At 41.9% G+C, this 14,389-nt stretch overlaps 1 protein-coding gene across 1 annotated transcript; it reads left to right on the forward strand.

Moving 5' to 3' along the window:
• Positions 1 to 2,763: 2,763 nt before the first annotated feature.
• Positions 2,764 to 10,002, forward strand: cfl2 (cofilin 2 (muscle)). The gene is made up of 4 exons (XM_038300886.1): positions 2,764 to 2,923; positions 6,285 to 6,592; positions 8,049 to 8,125; positions 9,095 to 10,002. The coding sequence occupies exons 1-4, from the start codon at positions 2,921 to 2,923 to the stop codon at positions 9,205 to 9,207; spliced, it is 501 nt and encodes a 166-aa protein (XP_038156814.1). The 5' UTR covers positions 2,764 to 2,920; the 3' UTR covers positions 9,208 to 10,002.
• Positions 10,003 to 14,389: the final 4,387 nt, after the last annotated feature.

Genomic DNA, 14,389 nt, shown 5'->3' on the forward strand with positions numbered 1-14,389 from the left:
GAAGCGGTCGTTTAGTTGATGGTTTGTTGGTCCAGGCGGACATCCTTCCATCACAGGAATATTTCAGGTTGATCAATATAAACTCTGAATCTTCAAACCTAAACTACTGGAAACAGAACCCGTTTGTAGTTTAAAAATTTTGTTTTATTTCATAATTCAGTAGAGTTATTTTCTTATAGCAGATATGTAGCATTTTCAGATGTACATAAAGGAAATGAAAGTGAAAGCCATAAAATATGAAGACGCCCATTTAAATCCCAAATCTTTTTGCTCTTTGAAGCATAAATTAAAAGATAACTAAACTTGGTTATTTATGTAAGAGATGTAATCTTCCTAAAACTTTAATATCTGAATGTTTGAATAAGATTGTTTTTCTTTGAATGGAGTGTTAATATGCAGATCCTTCAGAGCCCCCTAACATTTATATATTTGATATTTAAAACAGCTTTAGTTGCCATAAAGCGGATGTTTAATGCGAGCAATCCATAGATCCGATCCAGTTTCATTAATCAAATGAGTTTAGAGGAAAAAATTGTTCCCTTGAGATGTTATGAAAGTAAAGAGAGTTTATGTTTGGTGTTAATCAATAAATTCTAAGATTCAGTGGAATAAAGAAAGGGGAAGAGGAGCAGCCGAAGATGCTGTTCTTCCTCCTGCCTCTGGCTCAGGGTTTGATTGTTCAGGTTCTTCTAGTTGAACCCCTGCAGCTCGAGCTTTTCACAGGAAGTGCTGCTGTTTTAAAGTTGAGTTAGAACAAAGATTACAGCCAAACAGGAGCGGCCTGGAGGAAAGATGCTCCTTTTCTTTTTCTTTTGTTCTTCACATTCCATTTAGATACGAGGGAAGGGTAAAGCTAGCTGTGTCCTGCTGAGAACTTGTTCCTGTAAGCTCTCTGGTAGCTGCGGTTTTAGTGATCCTGTTTGGGACTACTGCACCATGTTCTGATGTTTTTGGTACACTGTGCCCCGTCTGTGTTCGCTGGGTTAACATCAGCTGGAGACACTACACTGGAGCTGTTGCAGACCCCCACCCCCCACTGCTCTGTATTTATTAGTCAAAACTTTCTTTTTGCTCTCCTTATTTATGACCGTTTATCCTGATGTTCTGATGTTGTTCTAATGTTAAAATAAACAGTTTTTAGTGAAACCTGCCCTCCATTGATTTCTTACTTTCTATGTAGTGTGAGATGTATGGGGAGCGTTTGTGTAGATTAGCAGTCAAATATTAGGAGCAATATTTATGGTTATTCAGCTTGTTTTACAAGAAAAATAAGGGGCTTATTTTTTCAAGTCATTTTTTTCACTGTCTTTGATTCGTTTCTAAAAGTCAAAGGGAAGCTCGTTCTGACATGGTCTTAAATTGAAGGGCACTTGGAGAGGTCCAATTACAGCAGGAGAAAAACCTGTTTTCTGATGCAGTCAGGAAAGAAAGGCCCGTGTTCTTAATACTGACCCATGTCACATATGGAGGGAAAAAAAGGCTCTGAAATGGAGAACATCCTAACTGTGAGGTAAGGGAGTGGGAGCGTTATGCTATGGAGCTGCAGAGACTGCAGAAGGCCTTATTAGGAAAAACTGGGACGGAAGAGCTGCAGGCCTCAGGCAGTTGCATATGGCGGCGCCTGGCGGCAAAGACGCCATCTCCTCTGCTCTTCACCTGAGCCTGGCACCCTGGAGGAGAAGAACACCCACCCCCGGTTAAATCAACTATTCCTTATTTTTGCACATTATTTATGTCTTTGATAAAGATCCTTTGGCAAAAATGCCATCAGAACGCTTATAATAAGTGTTTCTCAGCCCCCTCCTGCAGTGTCCACCATATTGGATCAGTCCATTTGCTGCAAATGTTCAGAAAGGTCCAAACAGACAGCAGCAAACCATTTGAAAACAATGCTAAGAGCAGTGTTGCGAACTTGGAGCTTTGGTCGCTATATTTAGCGACTTTTCAGACCCCTCTAGCACTTTGATTTCAAAAAGCGCCTAGCGCCAAATATAGCAACTTTTTTCTGCTACTGGAGATTTTGGAGACTTTAAAAGCAGCGAACTCTGCTCTCCAGAGCAAGTAGATTGGTAACCTCGCCTCCTGCTCTCCTCTATCTTGTCTGCTGTCATGATTCATGCAGCTATTATTTCATCCAAATGAAAAATGGAGAACATAAGCAGATCATGGCTTGTCTACAGTGGGTTAAAAAAAAAAATCTTTGATTCCTTTTGAGACGGCATGAAAAGTCAGCTGAGTACAAAACATAGAGAGGAAAACTACAAGAAGAGAAGGACAAAACCTAGAACAAATAATGAATTTCTATTCTAGTAACATTCCCCTGTCTGTATAATGGGTCTGTCCTATGTGTTGTCTTCTCAGTTCAGGGGGCCCCCTGCCTGTCTTTGCCTAGGGCCCCACATTTCCTAAATCCGCCCCTGATGGAGGACAATAATCCCAGCTCAGGGCTTTAGAATCGGTCTGTTATCGCTTCTGGGGGAGGGAGTGTGTGTCTGTCTGTCTCTCTATGGCGGTAATAGCACCATAAAACTCTGGGATGAGTTTGTGAAACTGACTTCTTTCATCTTCACAGCGGCCTCTATCAGAGAGCGCGCGCCCACATGCTGGAGTTGTGATTAAAATCCCTCATTAATCCCAAACCCTCATTGAGAGGAGTGACCTCACTGCTCCTGGGAGCGGATCAGTTATCAGTGGGTTTTTAGATCGAGGATGACCGCCATTAATCAGTTTCACCATGAGACAAAGTCCATGTTGGAAAAAGGAAATAAAGCAGGAGAAGCAGAAGCCCCGCCCCCTTAGATCCCTGCTCCTTCCTCCTCCTCCTCTTCCTCCTCCGGTCGCTCGGCTACATTCCTGCTATCTTTCTCCTCCAGACACCTTCGTCTGATACCGACGCAGTGCGGAAGAATCCCGGAGTAAAATGGTAAGAACTGTTCGGTGAATCACCGTTCGACGGTACCGAGGCCCGGCAGCTCGATCTGGACGTTCGCCGCGTGCGTCCCGCGGCTCTCCGGCAGGCGGCTCGCGGGTAGCGTGTTGTTAGCTAGCATGGCTGTCGCTCCTGTGGGTCCGACAGCCGTAGCCTCCAGTCGACGCGTGGCTCTCAGAGAAAAGCTTCCGGTACCGGGATCGGTACTTTGGTTCGGAACGGAACCGAATCCATTTCCAGTCGACCCGGGCTTCTGCTCCGTTTCCTCTGGGAGCGGGGCCGGGCCTCTGGCCGTGGCGTGGAGCTTCGGGCGGCCATCTTATCAGGCTGCGGTGCTGCTGGGCCGAACATCCCAGCTGATCGAACCATTAGCATGCAGTCCGGCTGGCGGCCTTCCGGCGGGTTCTGCTCAGCCGGTCCAGAAACAACATGGAGGCAGAGTGGAACCCAGCGGATAAATTAAACAAGGATCGGGATGTTGAATGGCAGCTTATAGTCAGTATGGGAGGGTGGGGCATCAATATAACGAGGATTGGAGTTAAAGCTGCAATTCAATCTAATCCAGGCTAGGATCATTTTTCACATCATTGCGAGGAGTCCTGGATTATAAATCTAACAACTGGAGATGACCAAGCTGTTAGAATATGACCATTAAACTAATAAAGTTAGGTGTCTGTTGGACAGATTTAACTTTCCTCACTATGGAGCCTAGATTAACAAAAATCTGGATTATGTTAAAGACGGTTTCCTGTGGTTTAAAACCGATCTAAGGTGGCCACTTTTTGACTGTTAAAGGATCCTGAGATAATCCATCCAATCTCACCATTAAAACTAATGTTAAGCTTTGATCAGATTCAGAAATAACTTCTATAATCTCAATGGAGTCGCATGAGGGCAGGAAATAGAAATGATAAAGCTGTGATTCCATATGAACTTCTGATAATTTCCTTTTGTTTTTTTCCTTATTTCTCTGGGTTCTAATCCTCACTGGAAATCAGCAAACCAGTCTAGGTCCTCAGTGTGGGGCCCGCGGGCCCCCAGTGGGCCAATATTTCCTGCGATCCAAATGATTTAGGGAAATGGGAACTTTTGCGATATTAGGATTAGACATATTTCTGCTAGCGTTGTAGGCATCAAACGTTTGGATTAAGACCTGATGATGTCTGAGTTGTTCTTGATTTGTTGATTTGAGTTGAGTATGAGTTTTAAAACTGCTGTTCATATTTAAAATCTTTGACTTATTGTTTAACGTCACAATAGCAGGACCCCGCCCCTTTGTGGTGTTTGCTGCACAAAAGGAGCATAGGTAGCCTCACCTGATGGTGATTCATTATGAGGTATTTTACAATAAGCAAGATTTGTATGAGATCACATTCTACACTGTTGGTTAAATAAATACAGAGTGTATGCTGGCATTGGTCTGAAACTCCACGAGGAATAAAGTGTAGGATGTTAGCTAATTTCAACAAGGCTCATAATCTGGCTATACCGCCTAATCTTCTGTAGTTTAGATTATGGTTTATCCAGGAATTCCTCACCGCCTCGGGGTATCTAGACCCACAGCGTGTAGTGCGGACCATGCTTCAATATTAAGCATAAATCAAAAATCTGTGTCAAGCTTACTGCAACACACTGCTGTAAGAGTATAACCAGGAAGAGAGGTAGGAGGGCAAAATAGGTTTAGCGCCACAGCAGCACGGGAGGGAGAATTACACCCAGGAGCAAATGGATAAAAATAGACCGGAGGGGGAAAAAACGTATCGATTCTCTTGTGGACGTGTCGATGCATTGGATCGTCGGCTTTTGGATCGATACAAAACGATTATTATTTACACCCCTAGTATAGAGACATGTCTTTAGCTGACAGAGCGACCCACTTAGAGCAGGAATTCTGGAAAAGAAAACTGTAAAAGAAATATGTACCTATTTTGCATTTAAAAAAAGGAAAAACTGCATCTATCTGTCTGCTTTAAAATTCCTTGTTTTAAGAACCTTTAGCTATCGAATTATTAATGAATGAACTGAAAAAATGATCGGCAGATTAATCGATTTGCAAAATCATTTTTAGTTGCAGCCCTAGTTGATACTCCACCTAGCATGCCAGCCACGAGTTATTAGGAGCCGATGCTCCTAATGCTGTGGTCAGGCGATAGCGTGTTAGCTAATATATCAAAATCATTTGAGCATTTAAGATAAAAAACAACATATTTGTCCGTCAATCTGCTCTATCCAGAACTCCTCAACTGCAAAAAGTTCTAGTTTCAATTCCGACTTTAAGACCCTTTGGATATCTGATTATTAACCATTTAATCAAAAAATAAATCGACATGTCAATCGATTTGCCAGCTAATCATTTGTTGCAGCCCTATATAGAACCCTACATTCAAACAGCGCTGATGTATAAATATGTACGTAGCTTCATTAGAAAGGGCCTCATTGAAATCTGCTCTGTCTTTAGAGATTTCTTTGTAGCTGTAGGCTTGTATTTGTTGATCTCTGCTCTGATGCCGGGAGTTAAAGTCTGTTCAGCGCTCCTGCAGTGGAAACGCATCCATAAATCGGGAAAATTCGTGAAACTCCTCAGCTATTCCTTTTAAGTTATGTGAAGGAAGCGGCTACCCCCCCACCCCTTGCACTCAGACCAGAGACGTTGGCCTCAGGACTGACAGGTTTATCTCATCGCACAGGACTGTCAGATAGCTCCTTTATGATCCATGTTCATATTTCTGTGATGTAGAAGTTGATTGTAGTTATTTATTGACATCCTCTGCTCTGGGATTGGCCGCTTTGACCCTCTAAAGAAGGTCGGGCGGTTTCTCTATGATAGGGAGTAAAGTTTGGTCTGAGGGCTCATCCTCCCAGGATCAGTTACCACATGTCCTCAATCAGACATCAGCAGGTTTTAATGAGCCGTATTAATAACATGCTTATTATCACTGGCCTGTTTCTTTGAAGCTTTTCTTGCCGTTTCTCTGGAGCTATATGCTCCAGGTTTTTTTATTCTGTCCCTCCTGCCTTGAATGGTCATTATTCTGAGCAGAGATGCCAAGATTGGACACAGCATTCAGTGATAAACGGGCTTTTACATAATGATGATTGTAAAATTCATTTATGTTTTATGTGTTTGGGATCAAACTGGCATTGATAGTGTTAATAAACACAAGTGGAGCAGCATACTGGTTCCATCATCACTGCTGGTTCGTCTCTAGTTTTAAGAGAGGAGTTCACAAGTTTTAAAGGTTAATTATCGAAGAAGTGATGATTTAAACGGTCAGAGTGAAAGGGTTCAAAACAGGATGGAAACCATGTTGACCACAGTAGAGCCGTCTAACCGCTCCCTCCATCCCCCCTGCAGGCATCGGGTGTGACAGTAAACGATGAGGTCATTAGGGTTTTCAATGACATGAAGGTGAGGAAGTCTTCAACTCAGGAAGAAGTGAGGAAGAGGAAGAAGGCGGTGCTCTTCTGTCTGAGTGAGGACAGAAAGAAGATCATCGTGGAGGAGGGGAAGCAGATCCTGGTGGGAGACATCGGAGAAACTGTGGACGATCCCTACGGCTGCTTCGTCAAGCTCCTCCCCCCCAATGACTGTAGATACGCCCTGTACGACGCCACCTACGAAACCAAGGAGTCGAAGAAGGAGGACCTCGTCTTCATCTTCTGGTACAGTACAGCTGAGAAAAAAGATAAAAAAATAAAAGGTCTCAAATTAAGAGTATATATCTAAGTAGGTAAATAATATGATTAGCCAATGGAATTAGCATTTTTACTCTTCAAATAAGATCATTCCACAATGTGCACTTGAAATAAGACAATGATAAAGTTTTTTCTTATTTAAAATGTAAATATTCTTGTTTCATTGGCAAAGTTTCTCATTTTCCTCCTCAATTAAAGAAAAAATATTTAGATTTCTATTTTATTGCAGTGTGTTCATTGTAGCCTGAAGGCAGTAGAGTTTCTGATTGCAGCAGTGAGGTTAATGTCAGCTTTAGTATCGGCGTGTATTAGCTTAGCTTCAGGCTAAAACACAAACCCACATATGAGGCCAGCGTGCAGCAAGAAAACACCAATCAGAGGAGGTGACAAGCAGAAAGGCGAGCCGGTGTCCATGTTTCCACTCTCTGCTCTGCGCTGCTTTAAAAGGAATGTAATCCAGGGCCTGGCTTGGATTTCCTTCTGTGCAATGGATTCAGAGAGAAGCAGCATCTGGGCTGCGTGATTAGCCTGATGAAAGTTAACACTCCTTCCTTCTCTATCGTCTTCTCTTCTGCCTATAGAGGCTAGATTTGGACCCATCTGGGTTTTCTATCTGGCTTGTTGAATAGCTTGTGGAGGAGCGTTTCAGCCGCGTGTTGGACTAAAGTGGTCTTTTAGGGCTTGCTCTGTCGGACTGGTTTCTGCTGCAGTGCTTCACCAGAGCCGTCTTGGAACCAACAGCACATTTCTAACATATTTCAGCCTCTGTTTGCTCTAAATTGTTACGGTGCCAACTTGGCTTGATGACCTGTGTTCTGTTTATGGTGCTGCAGTCATAATTACTCAGCTGAATTACCTGCTGGTAGCAAAATAAAAACTAGAATCTGCTGATGAAACTGCGACGTGGAAGAGGACCAGATCGACCGTTCCTGTGGGAGGATGCGGCTCTGCTCAGTTTTCAGACCCTGTAGCAGCTGATCCTGCTGGCGTCCTCCATTTTGTTTTCTTTCCAACCAACCTTTGACTGCATATGAAGCAGAAAGCGTTAGAACCTGCTAATCACTCACCCGTCCAAATCTGAGGTGTTTGGAGCTAATTGGATGGATGTGACCTGACCGGTTCTGAATCAAAAGGCTCTTTCACAAAAGACTTCAAAGCAGAAACAGGGCATGGGACTACGACCATGCAGGTTTTATTAGTGCAGGCTTTAAGGCCTCTGCAGAGGTCCAGTACAGGAAGCTCCTCACATGATGGAGCTCATTAGGGTCCTAAATCATCTGGTGCTTTCTGAGCGAACTCAGACTGCTTGAAGCTGCTCAGTCTGAACAGTGGACCAACATCTAGCAGCTTTAACAGCGATTTCACTGTTCTGTTGGTGAATTACGTGACAAAGGTTCACCTGCAGGTTCTTGTTGCTCCACAGGGCTCCTGAGAGCGCTCCACTGAAGAGCAAGATGATCTACGCCAGCTCTAAAGATGCCATCAAAAAGAAGTTTACAGGTGAGGACTCCAGGGTTCCTGCAGCCCGTCAATGATCTCAAAGTCCTGAATGCATCAGGGTGTGTTTTGTTTAGATGTTCTAATTCTGTTAATCATCTATTTTCATAAGTTAAAAGGACTCAGAAGCTGGATCTTCTGGTGCTAAACAAAAGTATATCAGGTTACGCCTCCTCTTTTCTCTTTGGGATGTTTTGTTGACCCAAAGCAAAGACAAACAGCTTCCTGTTAGTCTTGTCCTGGCGTGTCTTTTGTCCAGATGGAGCGCTGTGATTGGTCGGCCTCTCCTGACTCACTGCTGCTTGTTGAATGATTCCTAAAGCTGGGGCGTGTGTGCCGGTGTAGGTACCAGATCTGCTCTGGGCCCCGCCCCTTCTCATGACGTCATCATATGGCAACTCCACTCGGACAAACTGTATTGCTCCCGTTTCTTAAGGATCAAATCTCTAAATTATTACCTTTATTTGCTATTATTTTACATTTCATTGGCGATCTAAAGTAGCCGAAAATATAAGGTGACATTAAAAGTCTCAGCTTATTTTTATTCTTTTTATTTCTTAGGGTAGAGGAGGAATAATTGATGAGCTAAAAAATGACTTTCATAGAGATTTTAGTCAAATAAAACAGTTATTCTGCTTGTAGAAAACAAACGGTTGTTGTTGACGCAAAGTTAAAGTATTGTGATTAATATGGCTAACTGATCGAACAAAAAGAGGCTAACCTGTTAGCTACAGCTAGCCATAGCGCTACCCAGCTCTTTATATCATGGTCAAACAGTTACTTTGTTTGTACAGTTGCTCCCGACTCGACACACTGACACTGCTTTATGTTATTGTTGTCTGGGCAACCACAATGTTTTACATCAAGTGGCAACGTTCAGCCAATCATGTAGCGTAATGTCACTGGCAGGAAGCAGGACGCCAGCCGATCTGGTAGCTACAGCGGCGCTAATCACGGGCCGTGTCCTCTCAGGTATCAAGCACGAGTGGCAGGTGAACGGACTGGACGACATCCAGGACCGCCGGACGCTGGCCGAGAAGCTGGGGGGGAATGTGGTGGTGTCTCTGGAGGGCAAGCCGCTGTGATGCCGCAGCGACGAGCTGAGCGGAGTCAAGCCAACCGCCGTGCCATCAGGACCGAAGCAACCAACCCCACCTGAACACCGTCACTTCACCCAGAAGCTTGCTCTGTCTATATCCATGTCCTGAAGGTGTTAGCGTCTTTAGGCTTCTTTGTTATATTTTTGTCTTGGTTCTTATTGCTTTCTTTTTTTTTTTTCCTAAACATGAAGGAGATCTCATTAACATGATGATATGCAAACACCTCCCAATTTGTTGTCTTGTGACTCTGACTCACATGGCAGAAACAAAACCACACTACCAAACCCCAGGAAGGTTCTCTCTCTCTCTCTCACAGCCAGAGTTTTGCCAAAAAGTGGATATGAAGGAAGCAGCCACTGTTGTGGGATGAGAGCGCCACAAAGCACTGCCTCCTGCTGTAAACGGGTTGCACTCGCCAAGCTTTTTACCTGAATATTTATTATTGTAATCATTTGTTTTCTCTCCACTTCATCCGACCGGGCCGACACGTCATCAGTCTATGCATAACCATTACTGTCCAGCACTTTTCATTTAAACACTACAGGCTGAAAGTAAAGTTCCTCACGTTGAATTACAATTTGTTTTTGTATCCAAATGGTTTGTTGACCTCAGTTCTGGTTCAGTTTGACCATCACTAGCTGTTTGTTTGGCGCCTTATTTCAGTTTGAATGTAACCGTCACACCAGAGTTGGAGTGCACTATTGTTTTGTAAGAAAGCACTACAGGAAGCAGGTTTGACCCCTCCCTCCCTCCAGCAGTTAGAGTTCCCCCCCTCCCCCCGAAGAACAACAACAACAACAACATCATCATCATCATCATCTGGAGCCTTAAAGTGAAACATTGTTTCTGAGATCACAGGAAGCCACTTTGCAATAAAAGCCTGTGGCAGAAAAAAAAGTCTCCTGGTCTTTTTTTTTTTTTTTTTTATTTACACATTTCTCAAAGGAACTTTAATTTTTTACTCCTAAAGGAATACTGCTTAAACTTTGAACCAGGTATAGGCTACATTTACGATGTAATGATGGAGTTTTCAGATTGATAAGCAGCACCTGGTGCATCGATGCTCTTGTGTGGGAAGCTTCATTTAAAATGACCACATCTGGTTGATTTCATAGTGATTCTGCTGCCGCTTCCACATAAAGGATGCAGCACGACGTGGTGTCTGGCAGCCTGTGGTTCTGACGGTAGCCTGGCTGGTCCTAAAATTTAACCTGAGTTCATCTGAATCTGTGATCTCAAACTGGAATCCGTCAGGGCGGGTGTCATTGAAATCAGTTTATTTCTATAGCGCCAATTCACAACGCAGGTCATCTCAAGGCACTTTACAGTTCACCAGATCCTGCAGTCAGATTGATTCAAAGGTTAAAACCAGCTGGTTGCATCGACTCATTGACTCTTCAGCAACCCCTCACACTAAGCATGCTTGTAGCGAGAGTGGAGAGGAAAAACTTCCTTTTATCAGGAAGAAACCTCCAGCAGAACCAGGCTGAGTGTTAGTGTCCATCTGCTGAGGCTGACTGGGGTTCAAGGAGACAGAACCAGACAAAGAAAAAGAAGCATAGATACAAAAGGCAACTGTCAACCAGCTCCACAGGCGGCCCCATCCAGGAAACGCACAGCCAGGTAGACGAGCTCCGAGCCAGCTCCCATGTCGGGATGAAGAGAGCACATCCAGTTAGTCACAGTCAGAGAAACAGGACTACACTGGAAAACAGGCCAAGCTCCAACATCTAGAAACAAAGGTGTGTCTCAAATGCCCTGCGATGGACTGGAGACCTGTCCAGGGTGGACCCCGCCTCTCCCCCATAGACAGCTGGAGATGGACACCAGCACCCCTCACCACCCCAGTGGGGATAAAGGTGACATAAATTGGATCATGGGCGTAGGTTTGCATAGGGACCATAGGGACATGTCCCTACCAAAGTTTTGAACCGACCTAATTGTCCCTACCAATAATTGGATGTGAGCAACATGTTTATAATTTACAGCAGTAGTTGTTGCAGCAGTGGCTTCTTTTCCTCTCGCAGCTCCTCTGCCTGCTCTATCCTGTCCCTTTCACGTAGCAGCGCAGCGCTGTGCTGCACTGTTTAACTCCACTCTCATTGGTTGTACTGCCTTAGGTTCCGCCTTCTCTCTCTCTGATTGGCTGTTTTCTAGTCCTGGCGTGCTTGGAGCACAAAATTTAAAATGTATTCACACTAGAATGCAGCGGTTACTACAATAAATATTAGGCTACAAAACAAGTCCCAATTAAAAAAAATGAATATCATGTACACTAAAAAACAAAAACCTTTTTTTTTCTTTTATAAAGCGAAATATTCTGAGTCAGCCAGGATTTCTGAAGACACAAAATGGGCAAATAAAGGCTGTTCGATTCTTATCCACAGCCAACTAAAAAAGAAAATGTGAGGGTTTCCTTTTTCCCAATATTTAGTTGCTATTACTGTTTTCATTTTTTATGACTCTTTGAGAAAGTTCAGGTATAATTATTAGCAGGCGTTATTTCTCTTATAGAGTACAACAACAAGAAATGGTGGCTAATCATCTGCTGTTTTTCATTTAAAAAGCATAATTAGGGGTTCCACATAATAATAGTTCTATTTTATTGACTATTTATACTTCTAGAAATAGGATAAAGACAATAACAAACAAAGGAAGAATATAAACATTGATTTTATCTTACATAGATTTCCACACAGTCTAAGTAAATTAGTACAAACATTAATGTCTGGTAAAAATGCTTGAATCTGGGTGTTTATTTTGGATAATGTTAAATTACAGATAAGATAGTGTTATATTGTCTTTTATAATTGTTAAAAATTATTTTATATTTGAATACACTTAGGCTCACTCTTAGTGTTGTGTTTGTAAATGATTCCACTAAAAAAGAAAATAGACATACAGTAAGGAGCTATTTAAACAGTCAGACAGTAAGCAATATAGGACAATGATAAAAGGTTGTGTAACATTTAATCCTTTACTATTAAAATTGCACTTATACATTATATGATTATAGGAAACACAGATATCCAGTAATAATGATGCAGGGCAGCTTGTAGGTGAAGCAGCTGCCCTTCAGTGCTTCAGGTGATGTCTAAATAAACCAGGTGAAACTAAAATATTTCCACATGAGGAGTTCTGGATGGAGAATATTGACAGACAAAAAATTTTTTTTAATCTTATATATATATATTGTATTTTTACAATTTTGGTATAATTACTGATCTAAGTTGATTGCTCTATAGGGGAAAGGGACATTTATTTTACATTTATATTATGTTTTATAGTCTCCATTCTCCAGTTAATGATTAATCACATACTAAATTAGTTGACGATTATTGAAATAATAAATTAATACGATAAATTTTTTCAGCCCTAGATAAAATACATGAAATGGGCTATACAGAGTAACTAGAGCCCAGATGTTCAACTTTTATAGTGAAGTTAATATTTTAATGAATGTATTATTTTGCTTGATACAGAGAGAGCATAGTAGGTAAAATATAAGAGTGGGGTTTAACTCTGCACAATTGTATATCTTCAAAAGAAAATACTGTATTTACCTTCTCTATTAGTCATGCAAATGAAACCATTTACAAAGTGGAAAACAGTCCTAATTCCACATTCATCAGAGCCAGTGATACTTCAAACATTGATAAACAGCATCTAATGAGTGTAGTGATTATACAATTTTTTATTAATGTAGCAAAATTATGCTTTTCTCTTTTAACAATGAATTCGTCTTATCAGTACGGATGCTCACATCGAGCATAAAAAAGGGCACGCATATTGCAGCACCAATGACACCAGACCAATAGTGTCCCCACCAAAGTTCAAATCAAACCTACGCCCTTGAATTGGATGGATGGATAAAGAAGGTAGACTTTTCTAGGAACTCGTCTAGAACATCTGGAAATGATTTCACAGAGATGGACTCTTCATAAGGTGAAGAAGATGATGGAGTGAGCATCCTCTTCATCAGAGTGTTAAGGACTAACAGAGTGTCTTCGGTCAGAGGCTGATTCAGAGCCACTGTAGGACAGACGGCTACAGCAGATCCTTCCTGCCTACAGCTATCAATGTTTATTAACCCCTAGAACCCTACGGACCCACCGGTGGGTCCAGCTGCTACGTGACCTCGTAATTTTAACAAACCCCCAGTATTGATGTAAAAAACACATTTGGCACAGTTTGGTGACATTTTTGGATAAATGTGCCAAAATGGCCCCTCCACCTAAGAAATTTCTCACTAATACCATTCTAAAATAAATATGATTCATCTGATTGAGTCCAAATTTGATATATTTTTACACAACATTTAGATTTAAAAGTCTGTACTACTTTTTGTGCTATAAATAATATTTGGGTAGTGTTTTGCAATGTTTATTTCAAAGAAAATTTTGGCGAGATTCAAAAAATGCTAAATATTTAGTATTTTGTCCCTAATATTTCAGGCAGGGTCAAAGCTACAATGGTGCTGACACCAGAAAACCATTCTATGACATCTTACCTTTACAGACGTACCAAAAGTTTCTTCTTAAATCTAATAGCTGTGAGGCGGTAAGTGATTTACTTTTGTGTGTTTTTGTCAGGCAGAAATTTATTTATACCCCCTTAGGGTGTAAGAGGTTTTTGAAAAATAAATATTTTTGAATTGAATACTGACACAGGAGTGTGTTTACTTCCCTTGTACAAAGCCCCAGAACTGACATGGGAGAAAAAAAGAGATGCAATGTGCGCATGAAATAAGTTGTTCCCACAAAATGATTTGCTACCAAGAAGTGCACAAAATATTAAAAAATTATCTTCCTACACACAGCAGACCTGTGTTATAACATGATATAATTTTTTTTAGAGCCAGGTCACTTCACAGATGGCTGTTTATTGTTGACCAACTGCAAGGGTCTGGAAAGGACCACGGTTATCGGTGGAGAAGTGTGTACAGCATGGTATTCCTCAGAAAAGAGGAAGTCAGGATGTCTCCTCTCTGCTGGACCCTAACAGTTCTCAAGTTCTATTAAAATACTCTTAAAATTCTATATAACTGCTTCTCACTAATAAGAATTCCAGAAATATCAAACTTCTCAGAATATGTTTGTAGCTCATCTCCAGCCTAAAATAAATCTCCATCAGAGTCTGTCCATCACGTTTTGTTCCCTTGTTGGTT

This window comes from Cyprinodon tularosa, unplaced genomic scaffold, assembly GCF_016077235.1.
Source record: "Cyprinodon tularosa strain WSP-4 unplaced genomic scaffold, ASM1607723v1 ctg459, whole genome shotgun sequence".
Classification (NCBI taxonomy): Eukaryota; Metazoa; Chordata; class Actinopteri; order Cyprinodontiformes; family Cyprinodontidae; genus Cyprinodon; species Cyprinodon tularosa.

Excerpts from the sequence above, each read along its gene's own strand:
- cfl2 (XM_038300886.1), top strand. Across the intron at positions 6,593-8,048 it reads GACCTCGTCTTCATCTTCTG|GGCTCCTGAGAGCGCTCCAC; the intron begins GTACAGTACAGC and ends GTTGCTCCACAG. Across the intron at positions 8,126-9,094 it reads CATCAAAAAGAAGTTTACAG|GTATCAAGCACGAGTGGCAG; the intron begins GTGAGGACTCCA and ends GTGTCCTCTCAG.